This window comes from Thamnophis sirtalis, unplaced genomic scaffold (genome assembly GCF_051295495.1).
Source record: "Thamnophis sirtalis isolate CommonGarterSnake01/CBP01778 unplaced genomic scaffold, rThaSir2_p1.2 scaffold_10, whole genome shotgun sequence".
Taxonomy (NCBI): domain Eukaryota; kingdom Metazoa; phylum Chordata; class Lepidosauria; order Squamata; family Natricidae; genus Thamnophis; species Thamnophis sirtalis.
In genome coordinates this window covers 46449876-46472218 of record NW_028261390.1, presented here as the reverse complement: position 1 = coordinate 46472218, position 22343 = coordinate 46449876, and the positions used below count along the sequence as shown (strand labels likewise).

At 41.1% G+C, this 22343-nt stretch overlaps 1 protein-coding gene across 2 annotated transcripts in view; it reads right to left on the bottom strand.

Moving 5' to 3' along the window:
* Positions 1–2226: 2226 nt before the first annotated feature.
* CFAP97 (cilia and flagella associated protein 97) overlaps positions 2227–22343 on the bottom strand; it is a 28102-nt gene continuing 7985 nt past the window's right edge. For both annotated transcript variants that reach the window (XM_014054988.2, XM_014054994.2), the window contains 3 exons: positions 11979–12247; positions 4125–4275; positions 2227–3198 (listed from right to left, as the gene is read on the bottom strand). In XM_014054988.2, coding sequence (XP_013910463.2) covers positions 3092–3198; positions 4125–4275; positions 11979–12247 — 527 coding nt within the window. In that variant the 3' untranslated portion in view covers positions 2227–3091. The remainder of the gene's footprint in view (positions 3199–4124; positions 4276–11978; positions 12248–22343) is intronic.

Here is a 22343-nt window from a genome sequence, read left to right as displayed (position 1 = left end):
AAATCTATGCCTTGACAGATTTTGCCTCACAGTAACATACAGCATTCATTCAAAACAGGATGAATTGTTCCCGTGGGATTGAAATTTGGCCAACTTGTCACCACTTGTGTTGCCCTACACTTCCAAGACACAAAATAATATGGGAGGAGTGTATCCCCACTCTCCCTCCCTGCATCCAATCAACTGGCAACAAGGCCTGACAGGTGGCCAGGGATTGGCTGCTTTGAAATTGAGGCCGAAATTTGAAATCTTTTAATGACAGAGTGGTGAGGTGAAGGGGGTGACTTAGATGCCTGCAGACACGGTAGAGCTGGCTAAGGAAGGTCAGTGATCAATGGATGGACTCTTTTCCTTCCTGAAGGGGCCTTGGGGACATGCGGGGTTGGAGAGTGAGGATAGTTTTCTTTGCATTCTGTGGCTCCCTTTGTTCCTCTTAGCAAAGTAGCAGGCAATTCGGCAACTGACCAGAGGAAGAGTAGTAGTAGTCTGCTTCATTAGAGCTCTGCTGAGGGTCATGAGGGGGGAGGTAATGGCACCAGCCTATATTATATGTGAAAAGGTTGACCCAATGAGTCATGATTGTCTATTACTGTCAGCCTTTGTGATGGAATGTGCATCTAGAGAAGCAGTGGGTGGAGAGTTTTGGCAATGCAGAGCTTTCCCAGAAAGAGGTCTGGTTTAAGAGATGAGCAATCATGGACTGGGAGGGAGGGGGAGAGGTTTAGGGTAGCCACATCTAGAATCTCTCAGAATATATCTAGTAAGTTAGATAGAAGGTGATAGCTAGTTTGGCAAGATTCTGTCCATTAGGTGTAAGTAAATAAAGGACTGAACCCGATTGGACTTCACTGTCATTTCTGGCCTTGGCCCTGACAGCTCAGCCAGGTAAATCAGATACAAAACACAACTAGATGAGTGAACTCCACTTTATTGTAAGGATATGTTAACAAAATCTTGCAGGTCTAAAGGTACAAGTTTATTTTCTGATATTTCTTGCTCCCTTCCCATCATCACAGTCATCTTCAACCTTATGGACTATGACTGTATCTAATGAGTTTCTTGAAATATAGATAACCACTTTTTGAGTCATAATTGGAGGCATTCTAGGAATAGATTTCATGACATCAGGGTGTGAGAGAACTGATAAAGTCAATGTGCAAAAAGAGTATTAATTCCCTAATTAACATATTTGAAAACTTTCATCTTCCTCTAGAAATATACATTGTTTACACTGAGTTTTGCAGTATTCTTCACAGTTGGGAGCTGTGTATATGTTAAACCTGATCGCATTTTTAGTTAAAAAACCCAAAACAATTGTTCATGCATTTAGTACTTCCCTATTATGCCATATCAAAAATTACAATAGTGATAATTTTTAGAAGTTATTCAGTCCCATCTAAAATCTTTTAAAAACTATATATATTTCTGGAGTTTTGACCTTTGCATTACCGAGTAGTTGTTTACTGATAAAACACGTGTGAGCATATATAATGTATTACATCCATTTCCTGATGTCTTATGATTATAATACTTACTAGATATAAATTCCTTGTGTTCTGAGGAGGTTGTTTTTTCATAAGTACTTAAAATATAAAACTGGCTGGTACTGCAGATTAAATCCTAAAATGAACTCTGGTATTTTCTCTATGGGTACAAATACCACAGCAACGTTTGGAGAAAAAAAATCACCCGTGTGCAGAAATGGCATTTGAAATCATTAGGAAAGATATTGAATTGACAAGCATACTGTGGGCAATGAATGGCTTCTAGATATTGTTGCATTCTCCCTTAATTCTGTTCCTATTTATAAAGAAAATCAGGCGTAACTCCATAATTTTGCTTTTGTATTTCTTCAATATTTGCATTTAACTGTGATTGCAATGTCTTGGTGCCTCTTCATGTACCACTTATGTTCATTAAAAGCAAATGTTTTGTTCATGTATGTAATTTATATACAAACATAAGTTTACTGTTACATTATGCAAATAATTATGGACAGATAATTGAGATAGACTAGAACTTTTTACAACCTAGAAATATTGTTAAATGAATATGGAATTCAAACAGGAAATTAACTACAAGTTATTTTTTAAATCAATGAATGATTGGGAATCTGAATACTATTATGGAGCAGATAGCTATCACAAATACAATTAAAAGCAGAATGTGATTTTTAAAAACTATTGATATTTGACTAAAATTACAGAAAAGAACCGCACACTAAAGTAATTCAATTACATATTTTACTTAATTTTAAAAGGACAGATGTACAATTTTCATACCTTCATAAGTAATCACACTTTGTAGTTTTTGACAAAGAAAAATATGCTTATGGAAAGATTCCAAAGTGCCAAGATTTAAGAAGTGCATCCACAAGATTTCTGTTCATTTTTATTTCAACAAACAAAATTTTAGAGAACAATTTAATAAATATAATTGTGCAAACATATCACAGACCAAAATTGTCAACACATTACAGTACAAGATTTTTAGAGTTCTAGATAATAGACAATACTTTTTACATTTATTTAGATGTCTACTGCTTATCTAAAATCCATATTTCTAGAATTGGATTACTGATCTGAAAAGATTCAGTTTATGTTTTCCATGTTGTAACTGACAGCACCAAGGCCGATGTGTATGTTAAATGTTCTCTGTCTAATATTTTTATTACATCTTGTAAATTATGAAATTAAAAGTTTGCAATACAAAGTTACATAAATTTCATGGTAAGAAATTCAAAATTTAAGACTAAAAACAAATGAATTTTTATTTCTGGTCTATCCTATCCCTACTTTTCAAACCTCGATTTCATTTGACTTTGAGGAAATAAGGCTTGCAATATTGCCACTTTTTAATACAAGTATTGTTTTAAGAAATACTGACTATAAAGATACTGTGCAACACATATTAGAAAGATGGGAAAAAAAAGAATCAAGATTGTATCCATTTTATAGTTAATACTACTTTCCAGGATCCTTTAATTATTCAATATTACAACAGTCCTGCACAGAATTACAGTAATCCCCAACCATCAGTTTAGAAATCTGACAGCGAAGTGCAAATTATTTTTAACGAAGCGCCATGGATGTTACTGGGGTTCAACTGCTGCAGTGCACCATTTATCAAAAACTGGTTTTTCACTCCTTTGATTTATAGTACTGGATGCACTATGACTGGAAGTTCGGGATGTACCTCCTGTCAAAATTGTCAAAAGAGATCATATGGAGTTTTAAGTAAACAATATAAACTTAAGCAACTTTAAGTAAACAGTATAAACATTAAACCACGTAGATGATGAATAAGATCAGAAATACTCTCTGGATTTGAACACCCGCAAGTGGGATGCTGCTTATGAAAAACTAATCTTGTTCAGTGTTACTGCTGCTATTGGAGGTATAGTCACTCACTTATTCTGGACTCAGGAAATCAGCATGCATGTAGTATAGAGCAGCAGTCACCAACAGGTGGTTCGTGGACCACTGGTGGTCCATGAGAAAATTTTGATGGTCCGTAGAAAAATTATTTGCATTTTTTATATTGCACTAAATACTATTTATTTTTTTAAAAAAATCATATTAGTGGTCCGCAGGATTTAAAATTATGAATTTAGTGGTCCCTGAGGTCAGAAAGTCTGGCGATCCCTGGTATAGAGCAGTGGTCTCCAAGCTTAGCAACTTTAAGACTTGTGGACTTCAACTCCCAGCTTTGCTGGCTGAGACATTCTGGGAGTTGAAGTCCACAAGTCTTATAGTTGCCAAGGTTGGAGACCTCTGGTATAGAGAGCTTGGCAAGATGTAGGAACAACTCACTTTGTTTGGGCAAGTGTTATTTGTACCATACAATTTTTAGATTCAATCCTTAAGGTAAGTTATGTTATTTGTGCTGATCAAAAAAATGACCTCAGTAAACATGTACATTTAAATAACCTATAAATATTAGAAAAAGTATAAAAGGAGATAAACATAATTTCCTTGCAGTATATATAGAAATTAAGACATAGCAGATGATCAGATTTGATTTCATTACTTAGACAGTAGAAATAAAGACCAGTGAGGGGTTTCCCCCCCCCCCATACTTCAATCAAACTGATATTAGCAGATGAAGATTCTGGAATGACTTACTAGATGGACTCTGATGATTCAAGGCAGACTTTCCTCGCCTTGGAGTTCCAGAAGTGCGAAAGTAGCCCATCTGCCGCTGGTAGTCAGTGAGCTGTTCTGAGCGCTTCATGCCAGTTGTTGGTTTCACTGCTTCAAGTCTTTTCAAAAAAGCCTTTAATAACATACACATAACTTAATACATTATGACCTGGGATACCAGAATCTCATAATCAAAACTAGCCCTCCAGAGTCTCTGTTGTTTTGGATTACAATGCCTTTACTTTCTCACTAGAATTATAATACTGTTGTTCAACATAACTGGAGTACACTAACTTGAAAAAGCTGTTAGGAAGCACTCTGTTGATATGAGAATGGAGAAGCAGAATAGGGCAGAAGAGAACATTATCATTTGGTAGCTTTGCCTTTGTTCATCATATAGCTTTTATATAAAAGGCAAAACTATAAAGGGAAGCCACAATGGCCCGGGACTAGAGATTTTTATATCTAGTATTCCAACAACGTCATCACACTGAATATGACAGTGCGAGTGAAGGCAAACAAGTCTCATTGGAGATGAATTTCCATAGGAAATCATAGATGAGACGGTCCACTTGATTCCGTAGTCATCTGATGTCTTAGCACAGCAGTAGAAAAAGGCAAAGCTGTTCTAAGGGGGGGGGGTGAATTTCACTTTATAAAGCTCTTATATTCTATGCTAGTTTCAGACAATTAGTTTGCATTGCTATTTGGAATAAAGTTGTTTACAATACTTCCTTTTCTATGTTCTGGTACTCCATTTTGTGATTTGAAGAAATGGAAACAGAAAAATTGTTATCTATGGAGCAGGAATCTTGTGCATATCCTAGGTCAGTGGTTCCCAAACTTGGCAACTTTAAGACTTGTGGCTGGAGAATTCTGGGAGTTGAAGTCTACAAGTCTTAAAGTTGCCAAGTTTGGGAACCACTGTCCTAGGTTATTACGCCAGAATTTGATCATTCAAACCAAGTCAGTCATCCAACCACTCTCTCAGGAAATCAAAATGCAGACTATTAACACATACTATAATCATTCCATTTCAAAAGAATTAAAAATAGAAAATGTGCAGAAAGAAGCCATCTGAGTGGTTTCTTGGGGTGTTCTCTTTTAAGTATTGACGGAGGGACAACGCACAGCCGGGGTTTCAAACAAGAAGAACTCTTTATTCGGTTGAAGGCGATTCAAGGGACGGGAAACTCCCGCCAAGGTATTTATATTCTAGTTTAACCAATCACAGGCCGGGGACGCGACAGCAACTGCTGACGTCAGTCCCTCGGCCAATCAACAATAACAGTGTGTCGGCAACACCCTCTGGAGCTCTCAGCCAATCAGAGAGCTCAGAGGATGTTACTGACAGTCAGAACAATTCAACAATATTTAACACCCCTTTCCCCCAGTTCTGCGCATGCCCGAAACAGAGCATGCGTAGTCCTTAAGATATGCTGGGCGGCGCCGGACCCGCCCAGATCTTCTCATTGCAGGAGAAGTCGTCGGCGGAGGAGGACCTCCTCGTGGTAGCTCCTCCCCGAAGGGAGTGTAGCTCCGAGGCACGCCCTTTCGGGAAGGCCCAGAAGGCGGGCTCAACTGCAACGGTAAGTGTAGCCGTGGGGGCGCGTCACTTGTCGTGGGGGGAATTCTCTGTGCGTCCTCGGCTTGAGTTGTTGGATTGGCGTCCCCTTGGGCGGCGCTTGGGTAAGCAGGGCCTGGTGTGGCGAAGGCCCCCGGTTGCGGACTGCCGGATTGAGGACGCTGTTGTTGAAACAGGAGGGGGCCTGGTGTGGCAAAGGCCCTTGGATGTGGTTTCTCGGATTGAGGGGTTTGTGCTTGGTGCAGGTTGAGGCCTGGAGTGGCGAAGGCTTCACATTGCAACCCCGGGGCTGCGGTGTTGTCCCTCAGGGGTTCGCGGCCACCAGCCTGCGACGGGAGACGCCTCCTCAATTGATCCAGGTGGCGTCTCCATTGGGTTCCATCTGCCAACTGGACCCTGAAAGAACATGGGCCAGTCAGGGCAACGATAGCACCCGGCACCCATTTTGGTTCCCCCGTAAACGACCGAGCCCACACTGGATCCCCTAGCTTAAAGGACCGGGGAGGGAGGACCCCCAGATTGCTCGGCTGATCCCCTGAATAGAGCGGGTGAAGCCTATCCAGGGGAGTCCGCAGGCGCCTGCCCATCAAGAGCTCCGCGGGGCTTTTGTTGGTAGTTGGGCAGGGGGTGGAATGTTGGCTTAGCAGGTAAGCCGCCACCCTCGCCTGCCAGTCGCCCCGGTCCATGCGGCTCAGTGCCTCCTTAGCTGAGCGGACCGCCCGTTCCGCCCGGCCATTGCTGGCCGGGTGGTACGGGGCTATGGGCGCATGCCGGATCCCTTGCTCGGCCAAGAACTCCTGGAAGGTGGTGGACGTGAACTGTGGCCCATTGTCCGAGACCACCACGTCCGGCAACCCGTGGGTTGCGAACATCCTTCGCAGGGCCCTGACCGTACTCTCGGCTGTGGTGGAGCCCATGAGGACTAGCTCCACCCATCGAGAGTAGGCGTCCACCACTACCAGGAAGTTTTGGCCGTGGAAGGGACCGGCGAAATCGATGTGGAGGCGAGACCATGGGCCTCTCGGAGCCTCCCACTCACGAGCAGGCCCGGCTGGGGGGTTGGGCCTGGATAATTGACAGGTCGTGCAGCGGCCCACATGGGCCGCTATTTCTGTGTCCAGCAAGGGCCACCAGACATAGCTACGGGCCAATGCCTTCATTCGTGCTATGCCCGGGTGGTCCTTGTGGAGCAGATCCAAAACCAGTGGCCGGAGTGCGGTGGGGATCAGCACCCGATCCCCCCAGATGAGACAACCCCCGTGGAGGGAGATCTCAGCCTGGCGATTTTTAAAGGGCTGGAAGCCCTCTGCCACTTTGTCTGCTGGCCATCCCCTTAGAACCCAGGAAGAGACCTGGGACAAGATCGGATCGGCCTTCGTGTGGGCTGCCACGTCCGCGGCAGAGAGTGGGAACCCGGAGGCGGCAATGGAAAGGACTGAGAGAGAGGGCACTGGGGCGGTGTCCGTCTCCGGGAGTGGGCAACGGCTGAGGGCATCTGCATGCCCTAGCTGTTTGCCTGGACGGTACAGCAACGTATACGAATACGCTGCGAGGAACTCCGTCCAGCGAGTCATGCGGGGGGATAAAATGGAGGGGGTCGGCTTGTCCCCCGCCAAAAGCCCAAGGAGTGGCTTATGGTCGGTGACAAGGGTAAAGTGCCGACCGTAGAGGTAATCGTGGAACCTCTTAATCCCGGACACTGCAGCCAGAGCCTCCTTGTCGATCTGGCTGTAATTGCGCTCCGCCGAGGAGAGTGTCCGAGAATAAAAGGCCACAGGGGCTTCTGAGCCATTAGGGAGGATATGGCTCAGGACAGCCCCTACTCCAAATGGGGAGGCGTCACACGCCAACGTCAGAGGCAACCCATCATGATATTGAATGAGGACTGCCGATGACGTCAGCGTCTCTTTGACAGCCGCGAACGCATGCGCTTCGCGGCTTCCCCAGCGCCAGGCCGCGGATCGGTCGAGCAACCGATGCAGCGGCTCGGCTAGTGACGCCTTGTGAGGAATAAAGGGGGCGTAAAAATTGAGCAGCCCTAGGAACGCCTGTAGCTCCGCCCTGGAGGTGGGAGCAGGGGCGTTCCTAATGGCGGCAATCTTAGAAGGTGTAGGGTGAATGCCTTGGGCATCTATTAAGAAGCCCAAGAATTCTACCCTAGGGACAGCAAATGAGCATTTGCTGCTCTTTAATTTTAATCCCGCGCCCCTGAAACGACAGAGGACCTTCCTTAATACTTCGATGAGTTCTGAGCGGCTTGTAGCAGCGATCAGAACGTCATCGAAATATGGCACTACCCCCGGAAGTCCATGGAGCAGGCGCTCCATGAGACTTTGGAAGATCCCCGGGGCCACGGATACGCCGAATTGCAGGCGGCGACAACGAAAAGCCCCACGATGAGTGACGATGGTCTGGGCAGCCGCCGCATCGTCATCCACCGGGAGCTGTTGATAGGCTTGCGCCATATCCAGTTTGGCAAATATGCAACCCTGCCCCAGGGAATGGAGCAGGTGTTGCACAACAGGGACTGGATAGGGGTTTGCCTGAAGGGCCAAGTTGATCGTCGACTTGTAGTCGGCGCAGATTCTCACCGAGCCATCCGGCTTGACCGGAAGAACTATGGGAGTCTCCCATGGAGCATGATCGACTGGCTCGATGACACCCTGCGCCAATAATTTGTCCAGTTCGGCGTCAACTTTGGCCCTTAAGGCAAAAGGCACCCTGCGGGCTTTCAGCCTAATAGGAGCAATCTGAGGATCTAAGCTAAGGGAGATGGGGGTTCCCTTATAACACCCTAGCTGTCCATCAAACACATCAGAGAACTCCTGCAGGACGTCCTCTATTGTCGCAGTTTTAACTTGGTGGACCCCCCCGATGGACAGTCCCAGTGTCTTAAACCAGTCAAGGCCAAGAAGAGCCGGTAAATTGTGTTTTACAATTATGATTGGCAGCTCTCCCTTGAAATTGCCATATCTAACAGGGATAGGAAAGGATCCCAGAACAGGGATCAACTTCCCTTGGTAGTCCCTTAAGAGTACCCGGGATGGGGCTAACTTATTTTGGGGAACTGTAGGGCAGAGGTTTGAGAACATGTCCCAAGATAATAACGATCGGGAGGAACCCGAGTCCACTTCCATCTGGCAAGGCTGACCTGCCAGGTGGACATTGGCCGTGATTTTGCGGTTGCCTGAGGAGGCCTGGTTGATGGAGGTTTCCACTTCCTGCGGCTCGGAAACAGTGTGGCAGTCATCTCCTCTGCGAGCTGGTCTCTGCTGGCGGCGCTGTTGCTGCTTGGTCCTCTCAGAAGTTTGGAAGAAGGCAGGGGCCGGCAAGGAGGCTCGGCACACTTGGGCGAGGTGCCCCTGCCTCTGACAGCGGCGGCAGATCGCATTCTTGAATTGGCACGTTTGGCGGTCGTGGCGGCCTCCGCAGCTAAGGCAAGGCACCCTGGCGTTTTGCGGTGCGGCTGTGGATTGAGCAGGTGGCTTCCGCCGTGGTTGTGCGCGGACTTGATCGATGTTGTCTGGCTCCCGGTCCTCACAAGGGATTATATCATCATAGTCAATGTCATGCACTTGTGAGGCCGGTGCCGGGTTAGTTGACAGCTGTAGCCGCTCCAAATCGGCGGTCGATTGCTCCGAGAGCTCAGCTGCTCTTGCGATCTCGACTGCTTGGAGCAGCGTAATGTCATGGTGGCGGAACATGCGGCTTCTTAAGTGTACATCCCGCACACCACACACAAACTGCTCGACTAGGTTTTCTTCTAAGTTCGAAAAATCGCACTGGGCCGCCACAGTGCGCAGGGCTTCCAAAAATTGACTGATCGTCTCCCCCGGCTTCTGTACCCGCCTTCTGAATGCGAAACTGCGGGCAATCTTGGATGGCGTTGGGGCATAGTGCCCCTTTAACTTGGCCATCAAGTTGTCCCAGCCCAATTTGTATGCGGGTCTGGGAGCAGCCATGGCTCTGGCTGAGGCAAACATTGAGGGTTCGCAGCATGATAAGAAAAAGCTGCACTTCTCCTCATCCGTTTGAGCCTGATTTTTAGTTGCGATTAGATATGTTTCAAAGCGCTCCATGAATCCTTCCCAGGATTCGCCGGCGGAGCCGAAAGGAGCGAAAGGCGGCAATGAATTCATACTGGCTCAACTGACTGTGAGGAGCGGATGGACTGAAGTCGTGACAGGAAAATTTTTCCTCAGCGTTCGGTGCTGGCGCGGACAGCGACTTACAGCAGCTAGCTGGAATAAACTCTCTGTCTTTAAACCTAGGCTTGCGTGGAATCGCCGGATCCCACCTTCGTCGCCAGTTTTAAGTATTGACGGAGGGACAACGCACAGCCGGGGTTTCAAACAAGAAGAACTCTTTATTCGGTTGAAGGCGATTCAAGGGACGGGAAACTCCCGCCAAGGTATTTATATTCTAGTTTAACCAATCACAGGCCGGGGACGCGACAGCAACTGCTGACGTCAGTCCCTCGGCCAATCAACAATAACAGTGTGTCGGCAACACCCTCTGGAGCTCTCAGCCAATCAGAGAGCTCAGAGGATGTTACTGACAGTCAGAACAATTCAACAATATTTAACATTCTCTTATGAGTACGTGCACATATTTATGCATTTCTAGAATATTAAAAAGGGACTAAATAATGTGGCTTTTTATTGCAGCCTACAATTCTGAATATTTTAGAAATAGAATACAGTATCATAAATCAGGATGAAAAGAAGGCCAATTTCGTCTGGGTAAATTCATTCCCCACTCTTCTCTATGTTACATTACAGATTCAATAAAAATCTTTTTCTTCATGCTAAACTACATCATTGAGCAGTTCTAGGTAAAGAACTATTACACAGAAGATTAGTTTTCATTTGCCTCCAGATCTGTTGCTATGGTTACTACAGCAATTCAGTGGTAGTGGAATAAACAGCTACAGAAATTGACTGTTGGCTATTTTTTCAATTATTTCTACTTTAAGTTGTGGACTATTAAGTTGTGTGCTACTGACAAATGTGTGATTGCTGATCAATGGCTAAAATAAAATGATAGAATGACTTAATATGTTCCTTTGCTACTAACTACATCAATCAGTTTTTTTTCTTGCTTGTTACTGAGATCAATGAATTCCTTTCTGGTTGATTTTTCTTGTGTCTAAGGTAGATGCTCAATTGTGAAAAGAAGGTGATTTTAGGTTCACAAACACACACACACACACACAAATGCATAGCAAGATATTTCAACAACTTTTCTGCATAATTCAAAGATATGCAAATACTATTCCAATGAAGCTCAAACATTTATTCTTTATGCTATAGAGAAATTAAAAGAGGAAGAAAACTGGGTTGAAGCCACATGTTCCAAAAACCAGCAGAGAGTTAAATTTAAATGAAATTAGTGCAGGTAATGAGTCAGGTTAGTGTAGTGGCTAAGGCATCTCGCTAGAAACCAGGAGACTGTTCGAGTTCTGGTCCCACCTTAAGAACAAAGCCAACTGCGCGACCATGGGCCAGTCACATTCTCTCAGTCCTATGAAGGACCCAATGGCAAACCACTTTTGAAAAGCTTTGCCAAGCCTCCAACATTTGGACACAATTGAGTGGGGGGGGAAAAAGTGCAGATAAATGAACTGCATTGTACTGGGCAAGAAACTTAATAGGAAAAAAAGCATATTTGAATTTTTCTGTCTACTGTATTAACTTTAAATAAAAAGTGAAACAAAATAGTAGTCATATATGACAAACCTACAATCAAGGACCATCAGTTGAGGAAACATTGGAAATCTCATTGTTGTGATAAAATTTGAGATAAGCAGGCATCTTCAGGTTTGGGTCTAGCAATCTCTAGCAATCCTGAAGTTCATTATGGCAGTGGAATTGCTAGTGCCCCCATATATTTTTATTCATATTTGGATACTTTCAGATAATGGATTTTTATCTCCCCTACCCAGGGCAAGCACTTATAAATAGGCAGCATTCAGCTGATGGATTTTCTTCCACTGCTAGTACAATTGAATTACAGGAGAGCTTTGTGATTTAATAAGATTACACCCACTTCTCAAAGGATGAAACAAATAATGTGGTCTACACGATGCGTTAAATCATAGTTTGCAACCCCATGGTTTATACAATGCAATATAATTTGCTAGGGGCTCATCTATCATGAGCCTCAAGCCATGTGGACAGACTTGCCTAACATACTAAGTCAAAGAAGCCTAGTTTTTAATTAATATTATTAAATCCAGAACTTCAACTAACCAGATTCTCTCTGTCGATCCTCTGCTGTTCCTTCTGCCTGTTGATGGCACTGTGGTACATTTTAGGTGCTGAGCCTGAAGGTTTCTTAATGGAGGCACTTTTGTTTCTGGGTTTTGCAGAATGCTTTGTTAATTCTTTTAAGAGCCTTTGGTTTTCCCGATCAATTTGTCGTACTTCGTCATTTGTGAATGAGTAGTTTTTCCTTGATGCTAGAGAAGACTGATTCAATGCCAGTTCTTGTTGATCCTTTTTCTCCAATTGCAGGAAAGCTTTGGACACAAGTACATATTTAAGAAAACAGGTTGCATGACTAGGCTTTTTCAGGATCACTTTAAAACTACAAAACCTATTTTCATATTTGGCCACACACACACTATCTTTCAAATGAGGATTCCTAAGGAGCTGGCCCCCAATTCTAAAGTTGGTAACATAACCTTATGTAACAAAAGCCTCTTTACATAGCCTTTCTCAGCTTTATAATCACCAAACATGCCGGACATTGACTTCCATAATTTACAGAGAGCATGGAAATTACAGGACTTAAACTACAAATATATTTCAAGGATCCAGAGCATAAAACATTTCTGCAGTTGTGATAAAACGAAACCCTATACAAACAAGGCAGTGCCACTTCTTTCCAAATAATTACAGTACTCATGTGTTATGCACCACAATTCTTGCTTCCAGAAGAAACACACAAGAAATATAAACATTTCCTACAATTATCAGAGAATTAAAAGGCAGAGTCAAAATGAAGCATATTACAAAAATAATTAATTCATTTGACCATTTTTAAATTTGATTTGGAACTAGGCAATGTGAGCACCAGTCCCAATTAGAAATATAAAAGGCATTTCTAAATAGAGCTGGTTGTTTATCTTACTCAGTACTAAATCAAATTATTCATATGCAATGAGTCTGTCCATCGCTCTTTAGCAGATTCGGTCAACAAGAATCAAAGTAGGTGCTGACTTACATTCTCATAATTTTCAGTACAGAATGATGAGCAGGAGATGGACTTTCCCAAAATTCTGATTACTGAAGTTTCATTTCTACCCTTTGCATGTCTAAATAAGTGTGTCAGGTGGGCAGTCACATTTAAATAGTTCCAGGTTCAAAAAGAAAAGAATCCGTTTGCAACAGTAAGTTGTGCACAATATTAAAATTGCAAATTTCTTTGCGACATTTCATGTTTTGCTTCTACGAATGTTGGAGATTTGAAATTTCTTGAACACGTCTTGCCCACTTCTAATCTATAATCTAAGTGAATTCCTCCCTCTCGGATCATTAATTGATTTGTTGTGATAGATCATATTTAAAAAGCCTTTGGCATTGATACTTAATCTCTTTTGAGTCACTATTGTACTATCAAACTTGTAAATCACTGATTCTGTAATGTAGTTTGCAGCAAACTGGTTACCGTCTGTGTGACAGATGACTTGGATAGATGAGTCAGCTGCACAATATTTCAAAATAACTTCAATGTCAGAGAGCCTGAAATTGCTGAATGTATTTAATAGAATTATTAAATTGTTGAATTTATTTTCAAAGCAAAACTTCATGCAAAGTTGTGGTATGTACAAAAATGTTGCAGAAAGAGTTAAATTGTTACAACAAGAATTGTTCATAAATAGTCCTTCACCAATCTTAAAAGACCATCAAGACTTCTAATTCACCAAATTACATTGCTAAATATATTTAGGAAAGCAGAGTTTTTGGAAAAGGAATAGAGAGACAAGAGTAGCATATGTAGATGTTACTCAGGATTCAGGAAAAAGCATAAAAGATACACCAATCCACAATAGAAGCAGGGAATAAAGTGGAAGTCAAGAATGCATATGGAGAATAGCACCATGAGAGATACATTTTGTAAAATAAGCAAGCAGTCAAACCATTAGTCTACAATAGATATACATCCCTTTCAACTGAATGCCATCAAAAGCAAGGGGTTTGAAAAGTATATGGACCGGTAATAATGATATCAAAGACAAGTAAATATCTCCAAGGAATATACAATAACAAATATAAACTTTCCAAAATAAATAATAGTTCTCTCTACATTTTCATAGTATGGAGTATAGCGCTCCATACTATGCAAAACTCTACTGGCATCTGCGCAACTATTTTACGCAATTTTTCCAAATTTGACAATGCAGTAAATGTTGCAAGGCTCATAAAATGGACACTACAGTACTTTCAAATCAGTGATGGCTGTTAAGAGGTGACACAATAAAAATGGCTATTTCTATATGTATTTATGCTAATAATAAGCCCTTAAATTATGTGTATATGTATGTATGTGTGTGTGTATATATGTGTGTGTGTGTGTGTGTGTACATACACACACATACACATAAGTAGTCTGTTCCTCAATGTATATCTGAATATTTGGATTAAATCTATAACATTTAATATAGAGATATTGATGTAATACTTGCTTGTCATCTGATAAAGATTCAGGGGATATTTTAACAACCAGCTACAAGGTTCTCTGTGATCAATAAATCCTGATTACTTCACAGGAAAGCTGTTAGAAAATCAAAATATCTGATTCATAATGTTCCAGACTAGAGGAAAAAGAAGTTCTAAATGGGAAATAGCCCCATTTCACTACCATTTCCAGGGCATGCATATATTCTGAAACAACTCTTCATAAGAATTTGTACCATCTTAGTTGAAACTACAACTATAAACCTCAAGAATAGACAGGAACAAAAAGGATACTACTTACAGAAGTTGAAAACAATTATCCTATAATGTCCCATTGAACTTGGGGACAAAGGACTCTCAGAATAACACCTTTCAACCAGAATTGACTTGGCTAATACACAGGAAAAAATGTTGATATTCTATACTTTTGCAAAATTAGGGATCAATACTAGGCAGAGATACTTCTCAGTTATTATTCTACCATTGCAGAATATCCTTCCCTGAGAAATTCAAAAGTCCTGGACCTTCTGGCTTTTTGTAAACTTGTCAAAATGGAGCTCTTCTGGAGGGCTTTTAATTAATTAACATAGTCGCACTGCAATTGTTAATTGCAAGTGGGAAATTGTTTTGATTTCCTTAATAGTTTTAACCCTTTTAGTTTACAGGTAATCCTTGATTTATTACTATAATGGAGCCTGCCCATCATGATTATAAGTTGTAATGGTTGTAAAATGAATGAATGACTTTATTTTAGATTTTTGTTCCAGTCATTAAGTGACAGTCAAGGTTGTTAAAGTGAACCAGCGGCTTGCTGTGGATAGGTGTTGTCAAAACTAGAAATAAATACCAGTTTGACAAAATCTTTGCAAAATCTGGTCACTAAACTATGCTATGGGATACTACAAATTGTCATAAATGCGAGCAGGTCATTGACGGCATGAAATGTGATCATGTGATCCCACAGGGGGGGGGGTCACAACTTTGAAGCCAAGCCACAAGTATCACCTGGGAAATCCATATAACTTCAAATGTTCATTAAATAACTAGTTGCAAGCCAAGGACTACCTGTATATTGTATTGTGGATTTCTTATTTTTATAAATTGCTGAGAATATAAGATTGCACAGTTTAAACATTTATTCAGTATATAAATGAGTTTTCTTTTGCCTAAGCTTTAATAAAGAATTAAAACACGGGAAAACATAAAACATGCTATACACTTATGCTTTAACTAATAGCAAGTCAAACACTGCTGAACTGCTATTTTCATCAAAACTATATAGTAGGGCTACAATAGCACAGTACTATTCAAGGAGGAGAGATTGGGACGATACTTGAAATTTGTGGGCATCACTGTTAAAAATATAATTGTTTGGCAGAGTGAATACTGGAGATTCTTACAGCATGGTTACAAGTATCCCATTCCATGTCTTTGAAAAACTATTTAGTCTCTGCAAATTGCTAGTTGGATTTCTACTGTATATCAAATTGCACAGGAAGAAAGAATGGAAGTAATAATATAGTTCAGAAGTACCTTTTTATAAAACAGTGCTACCAAAGCATGCTAACAATAGCACAGATAGCAGTATTATAAATATGGACTTGAATCTGTTCGTCTTTCTTCCTCCAACATGGCTTTAAAAAAAGAACAGGATTGTACAGACTGGAGGTACTAGAAGATGCCTCTGCAATCCTACTGTTTAGTCCATACATTAACATAACATAATGAACAGATTCTCAACTTTAAATTCACAAATTGACAGAACCTGGAAATATAATTTAGGGACAGAACATAGTTTAAACTGCTTGTGCTGTCTCCTTCTCTCCTATGTGTCTCAATTCTATATTAAGTAGAAGTTAGCATAATTAAATTTAAAGTACATGCTACAAACAGTGATGGCAAACCTTTTAGACACCAAGTGCCCAATCTGTGTGTGCACATGCCCAAACTGAAAGGCGTGTGCCAGACATGTGGACCTGCACAGCAGAAACCCAAAGACCAGCTGGCTAGTGGGAGGCAAGAGGTAAGATCTTCTTTCGTGAGCTTCTGCGTCATCCTTTGCAGGGAAACAAAAGCTCACGATAGAAACCCCATAGAGATATGACCTGGGGCGATGGCTCACGAGCTAGCAGAAAGGGCTGTGTGTGCCACCTCTGGTTCGCCATCCTGGTGCTATAGAGTTATTATAGACAAATAGTAAATAAAGCCATTTTGACCAAGGGGTGATGATTTTATTAGCTATAATTTATGATAACAATCTGGATTATGAGTTATTTTTTTGCTAGCTGAAATCATTTATCTGTTTGGTGTTTTTCTTTAAATGGATAACTGATAAATCATGAATTTGTTTCAGCAATTATCTTTAATTAGTGTTTGCGTATGTACAGAATTTAAAATTTGATTTTAATCATTTTGCTCATCAATTGCTATGGCAGGCTCTAATAAGCATCATGAGAAGAGCTAAATAAATAAATGTTCTAGAGAAGAGAGGGATTCTATATGGGAAATAGTCCTGTTGGTGAAATTCAGCACTTTCACTATCATCTCCATAAATCTGTGTGGGAACTTCAGTTTTAGACAACTGCCAAGCAGTCTTTAGAATTGCTGAAAGTGTCAATGCTATCTGAAAGACCTTTAAAGCTGAAGAGTTAGGTGGGATCCAATTTGTCCATCACCCCATCTCTCTAATGTAGAATTTGTGACCATGCTGAGGATTATTTGAGACGCAGCTCAATTTATAAATTGTATAGAATATTCATTGCCCAGGCTGTAGGTTTAGGCAGAGGTTGCCCTCCAAGCTTGCTATGTGGCTCCCAGACATTTCATTATCCAACTAGGTAACATCTTCAGCTAGATAACATCTTCAACCCCCCCATGTCACCTGGTTTGGTAACAAAATGTTCATGAGCCAAGCAGCAAGCTTGGAGGACAAACCTCTGCCTAAATTCATTTCAATGTTGGTGCACTTGGCTGTCCATGAGAAAGCAGCAACAGGAATGTTTTCATTCTTTCCATTCTGATGCTCCATGAAATAAATGTCCAATGATGGCATCTAATCCATCGCACTCATCACTTTGGATCTTCCCCAAGAAAGGCCAATGCTTTCTAAACTTGACTATGATACTTGTCTTGGTCAGAAAAAAGAACCTCTCTACTTGGGGCTGCCCCTGAAAAGTGTTCGGAGACTGCAACTAGTCCAGAATGCAGCTGCGCGAGCGATACTGGGTGTGCCAAGGTACACCCACGTCACACCTATCCTCCGCAAGCTGCACTGGCTGCCCATTGGTCTCTGAACACAATTCAAGGTGCTGGCTATTACCTTTAAAGCCCTACATGGCCTAGGACCTGGGTACCTACGAGACCGTCTCCTGCCACATACCTCCCTTAGACCAATAAGATCACACAGGATGGGCCTTCTCTGGGTGCCTTCAGCAGGACAATGCCGGCTGGTGGCGCCTAGGAGTAGGGCCTTCTCTGTTGCCGCTCCGGCCATATGGAATGAGCTGCCCCCAGAGATCCGGGCCATCCCCACTCTCATGGCCTTTTGCAAAGCCATTAAAACCTGGCTTTTCCGGCAGGCCTTCTCATTGGTGTTTGTTGCGTTCTTTTTTTAACTTTGTGTGTCCTACTGTTTTTAAGTTCTTTTAATTTCTTTTTATTCTGTAAGCCGCCCGGAGTCCTTCGGGATTGGGCAGCATAGAACCCTAATAAATTCAATTCAATTCAATTCAACCTTTGCTATAGAAAATGTGGTGACCAAAGATAATCTTTTTATAATATTAAAATTCAATTTTCATATTGAAATGTGGGAAAACAGTTACATGCTACTAAATATTAAATAATAACTTACACATCTCAACCCTTCATTGCTTGATGCCTCTCTATATAGAGAATGTCTTCTATATTAGAATGCTTTAGCTTTCTGCAATGGATAAATTACCCCAGTCTTGTTCTATCATACAACCCTAAGGAGTACAGTTGGAAATACATTGTTTAGTACTTGAGACACAGTAATTCAATTTTAAAAAGGTAAGCAAAGGCCCCAAACCCCAGATTAAACAACACTTCTTTTAAGAGTAATAAACAACTTTTAACATTAATTATACCAAAAGCATTAAAAATATATTCTGTGAACCTCTGACCTTCTCTATAAATAATGCTGTGGACAAAAAAATTCTTATCAAAGACCAGCAGGTCAACAAGCAGGTTATTTCCTATCTTTTTATTTTGTGCAAAAAATGTGTGGGTGGGAATGCTAAATATAACAATTCTTCAAGAAACTGACTCAGCCACTCTAATGCCATCTTCATTAAATGGATTCACTATTTTAATGTGCTGCCCAGTTCCAGATTAGAAAGGAGGTAAATTTACTTTCTCTGTGGGTGGCTGTTAGCAATTTTTAAGCTGTTACCCAAAGGCATCCCAGGAAGGAGACTTTATTAATAATAAACTGATAGGCTGAGTCTGGATGAAAAAACTTTTATTTTAGCATTGACCTAGTTAAATAACTTTATTTCAGGCAGCCTAAAACATCCCATTTCTTAACTTCATTAAAAAAAAATCTACAATATATAAACTATAGATTCATAGTTCAGGTACTGATGAACGAAGGTTTTGTTTGATATTTAATAGAGAAAATGTTAACATCAATTCAGAATTGGTATCATAACACCCTGAACTGGGGCACCAGAATATAGAGCAAAAACAAGTTTATTAATTAATTTAAAATTCTCACTGTCAATGAAATGACAAATGTTGCTCTAGATATTAAACCCGCTAATGTAGACAGCCATGGAAATTTAAAGATGCTAAACCTGGACATCATGCAGGCTGCTATATTTGATGCCATTTTTTCCCTTTAAGCCATTCCCTGAATTTTCTGATAATTCCTTTTTCAGGACTATGGCATCTAGAGAGAACTAGAATAGCTTGTTCCTAAACTCTAATACATAATATCCGACTCAAAAAGACAGATGTATGTATTTCTATGACTCTGACAACAGGACAGCTATGGCAATTCCAAATAATACTAAAAGGGCTGCAATTAGACAATATTCAAAGATTGTTTGTGGAAAAAGAGATCTTAAACTATATTAAAAAAAAGAATCTGACACAGTATCCCATACATCTTCTCTTTTATACTCCCCTTAAAGTTCTAAACACTTTACAGTTTCCCTCTTTGTTTTTCTCACCTATTTTCTTTCAACACAGAGAAAAAGAGATATCGATACGGTATATCAGTTTTAATAACATGAAGAAATCCTGCTTCCAGCTCAACTCTTGAAACATTTCTGACTGCCAGCCTGCCTTAATAAAGAATCTGCTTACATCAGCAATACATCACAATACCTTTCTACAAGACTTCTCATATCAAGTGAAGAACAATTAAATGGGACAAAGTATTTGAACATCCATTTATTGATTTTTACATTCGCAGTTGAATTTATGGTTAACAGCATTACAGTTTTTTGTTTTTTCTAAAAAAAGGTTCTTTAAAATGTAACAACTTAGTAAGTGCATAGTAAGTTGATTTGGTCAGACAATGGCTATTTACAGTTGTAAGACAAATATTTTGGACTGAACCCAGAAAACAATTAGTAACTACTGCAGATTTCTCAATTCTATATTGAGAATTTTTGTCACATTTTAAATTAACTGAAATTTTTGGTTTCTTTCAGGGATAGTCCTCTAGATTCTGTTGCATCATATAGATCAGTGATGGCTAACCTTTTTGTCTTTGTGTGCCGAAAGTGCGTGTGTGCCCACACCCATAATGCAATGTGTGCGCGACCCCCCTGCGCATGCATACACAACTGCCCATGTTCTGTTTTGGGCCTAGCAGCATACCTAAAGCTGCCTGGGACCAAAAATGTGGTGCGGGGGGGATGCGCACCACTCCCCCCCTCCCCTCCTGCCCTCCACGCATGCACAGCAGAGACACAAAAATCAGCTGGCTGGCGGGAGACGCGTGCATATGCATGGTGGAGCTGGCTGTGACGATTGCTTGCGTGCCCGCAGAGAGGGCTCCGCATGCCATAGGTTCGCCATCACAGATCTAGACATAATTAAGTATGAACATTAGAATTTCCAAATCTTTGACGTTTCATTTCAATGAAGATTTGAGTGAAGCAATTAATTAAAACACTGTGCCTCAAACTGGAGAGCTTGAATGGCTGTGGTTGTTCAACTGAACAATGAGGCTTTTGGGCATGCACAGGTCTCTGAGGAAAGACCAGTGAATCAGCTTTCACTTTATTGCTTTGCAGAGAAAGAGTATCTCATCTCTTTGAGACACTTTACCACAACAAGGAAAAGTGATGTCTATCAGTAAAGTGAATCAACTGAGATCCTCACAGGCATAATGAATAACAATTGCCATATTAGATTAAATCAGTGCCGGTATAATTATGTCTACCCAGATGTTCTTCTGCCCACTATATAAAGATCTGGTAAAGAAGAATCAAATAGATTTTGCAATGTATAAATCTGATCATTTAGAACAGGGGTGTCAAACGTGCATTATCATGTGATGTATCACAACTTTCTCCCCCTTTATTAAAACGGGAGGGGGGCATGGCCAGGATGTGTTGCATCCGGGCCACAGGCTGCCAGTTTGACACCCCTGGTTTAGGGGAAACACAATCTCTTCCAGAAAATGTTAAGAAATTACATTCCCAGTCCACTGATCTCAATTTATCTAGATTAAATTTCAACTAGTTCCTCTTTATCCAACTCATTATTAGAATCAAATAATATTCCAGAACATGATTCCTTAATGATTCCTTAAGAGTAATAGAGCTGAGAACCATCAAATTCTGAATAATCTCAATGATTTCATGTACATATATATTACCCAATGTGCAAGAAAGAACACTGTAGCCAAGAACATTAGTGCTGAATGATGCTCTCACAGAATCACCTTCTAGAACAGGAATCTCCAACCTTGGCAACTTTAAGCCTGGCGGACTTCAACTCCCAACTTCAAGTCTGCCAGGCTTAAAGTTGCCAAAGTTGGAGACCCCTGCTCTAGAGAAAACCTAATATTAAAGATGTCTATTTCTGCCATACAGTATTGCTGAAGCCCACAGTTGTAATATTATCAAAATAAACAGTATAACAAAATAAACATTTTCAAGAAGTCCAGGAAAACTAAAAGAAGACTCTCCTCACTAAGACACAATGTAGATTATTCACCAAAATGATCAAAGTAATGAATTGAAACTTAAGGTCCAAATGAAATGCATTTATAATCAAATATACCTCAAACTATAAGTTTTAATTGAATAAAAGACTATAACTGCTTTTTATATAAGATACGTGCTCTTCCAGCCTTTATTTCTTCTGTTTCCCTATCTAAAAGTAAAATAATGGAAATGTGTAATGGAAATGTGGAAATGACCTTGGGGCATGGGTAGATAAGAGGGAGCTTAGTCCGCAGCTGCCTAAAAGACAGTGGAAAAAAAAATTAGAAATGAAGCTCCCTAACTTATCAGGCAGTAGAAAAGATCGCAGATTTGTACTTTCAGACATGCAAGATTCATAGTAATGTAGCCTTACTATGAATTAGCTCATCTGCTCTGTTTCTTGTCTGATCTACATAACAGAGGTTTATTAAAAACCCAAAACAACCTCAAAGCCAATTGTTCATAGCACATCCATCAGGTCCTCTGGCTCCCAAGCTAGTACCTTGTTTCCCCGAAAATAAGACAGGGTCTTATTTTCTTTTGCCCCACAAAATATGGTCTTGGGCTTATTATAGGGGGAAGGCTTATTATTTTCTGGGGCAGGTGAGAAGCAGGCGGGCCTTTTACCTTTCTAGCTCCGTCGCGTTCCTCACTATTGTGTTCAGAGAAGCTGCTGGTAAAAAAAAAACCCTTCTTGCGAGTTCAATCAAACTTCTTGGAAGTCGCGAGGTTTATTTTTAACCAGGGGTTT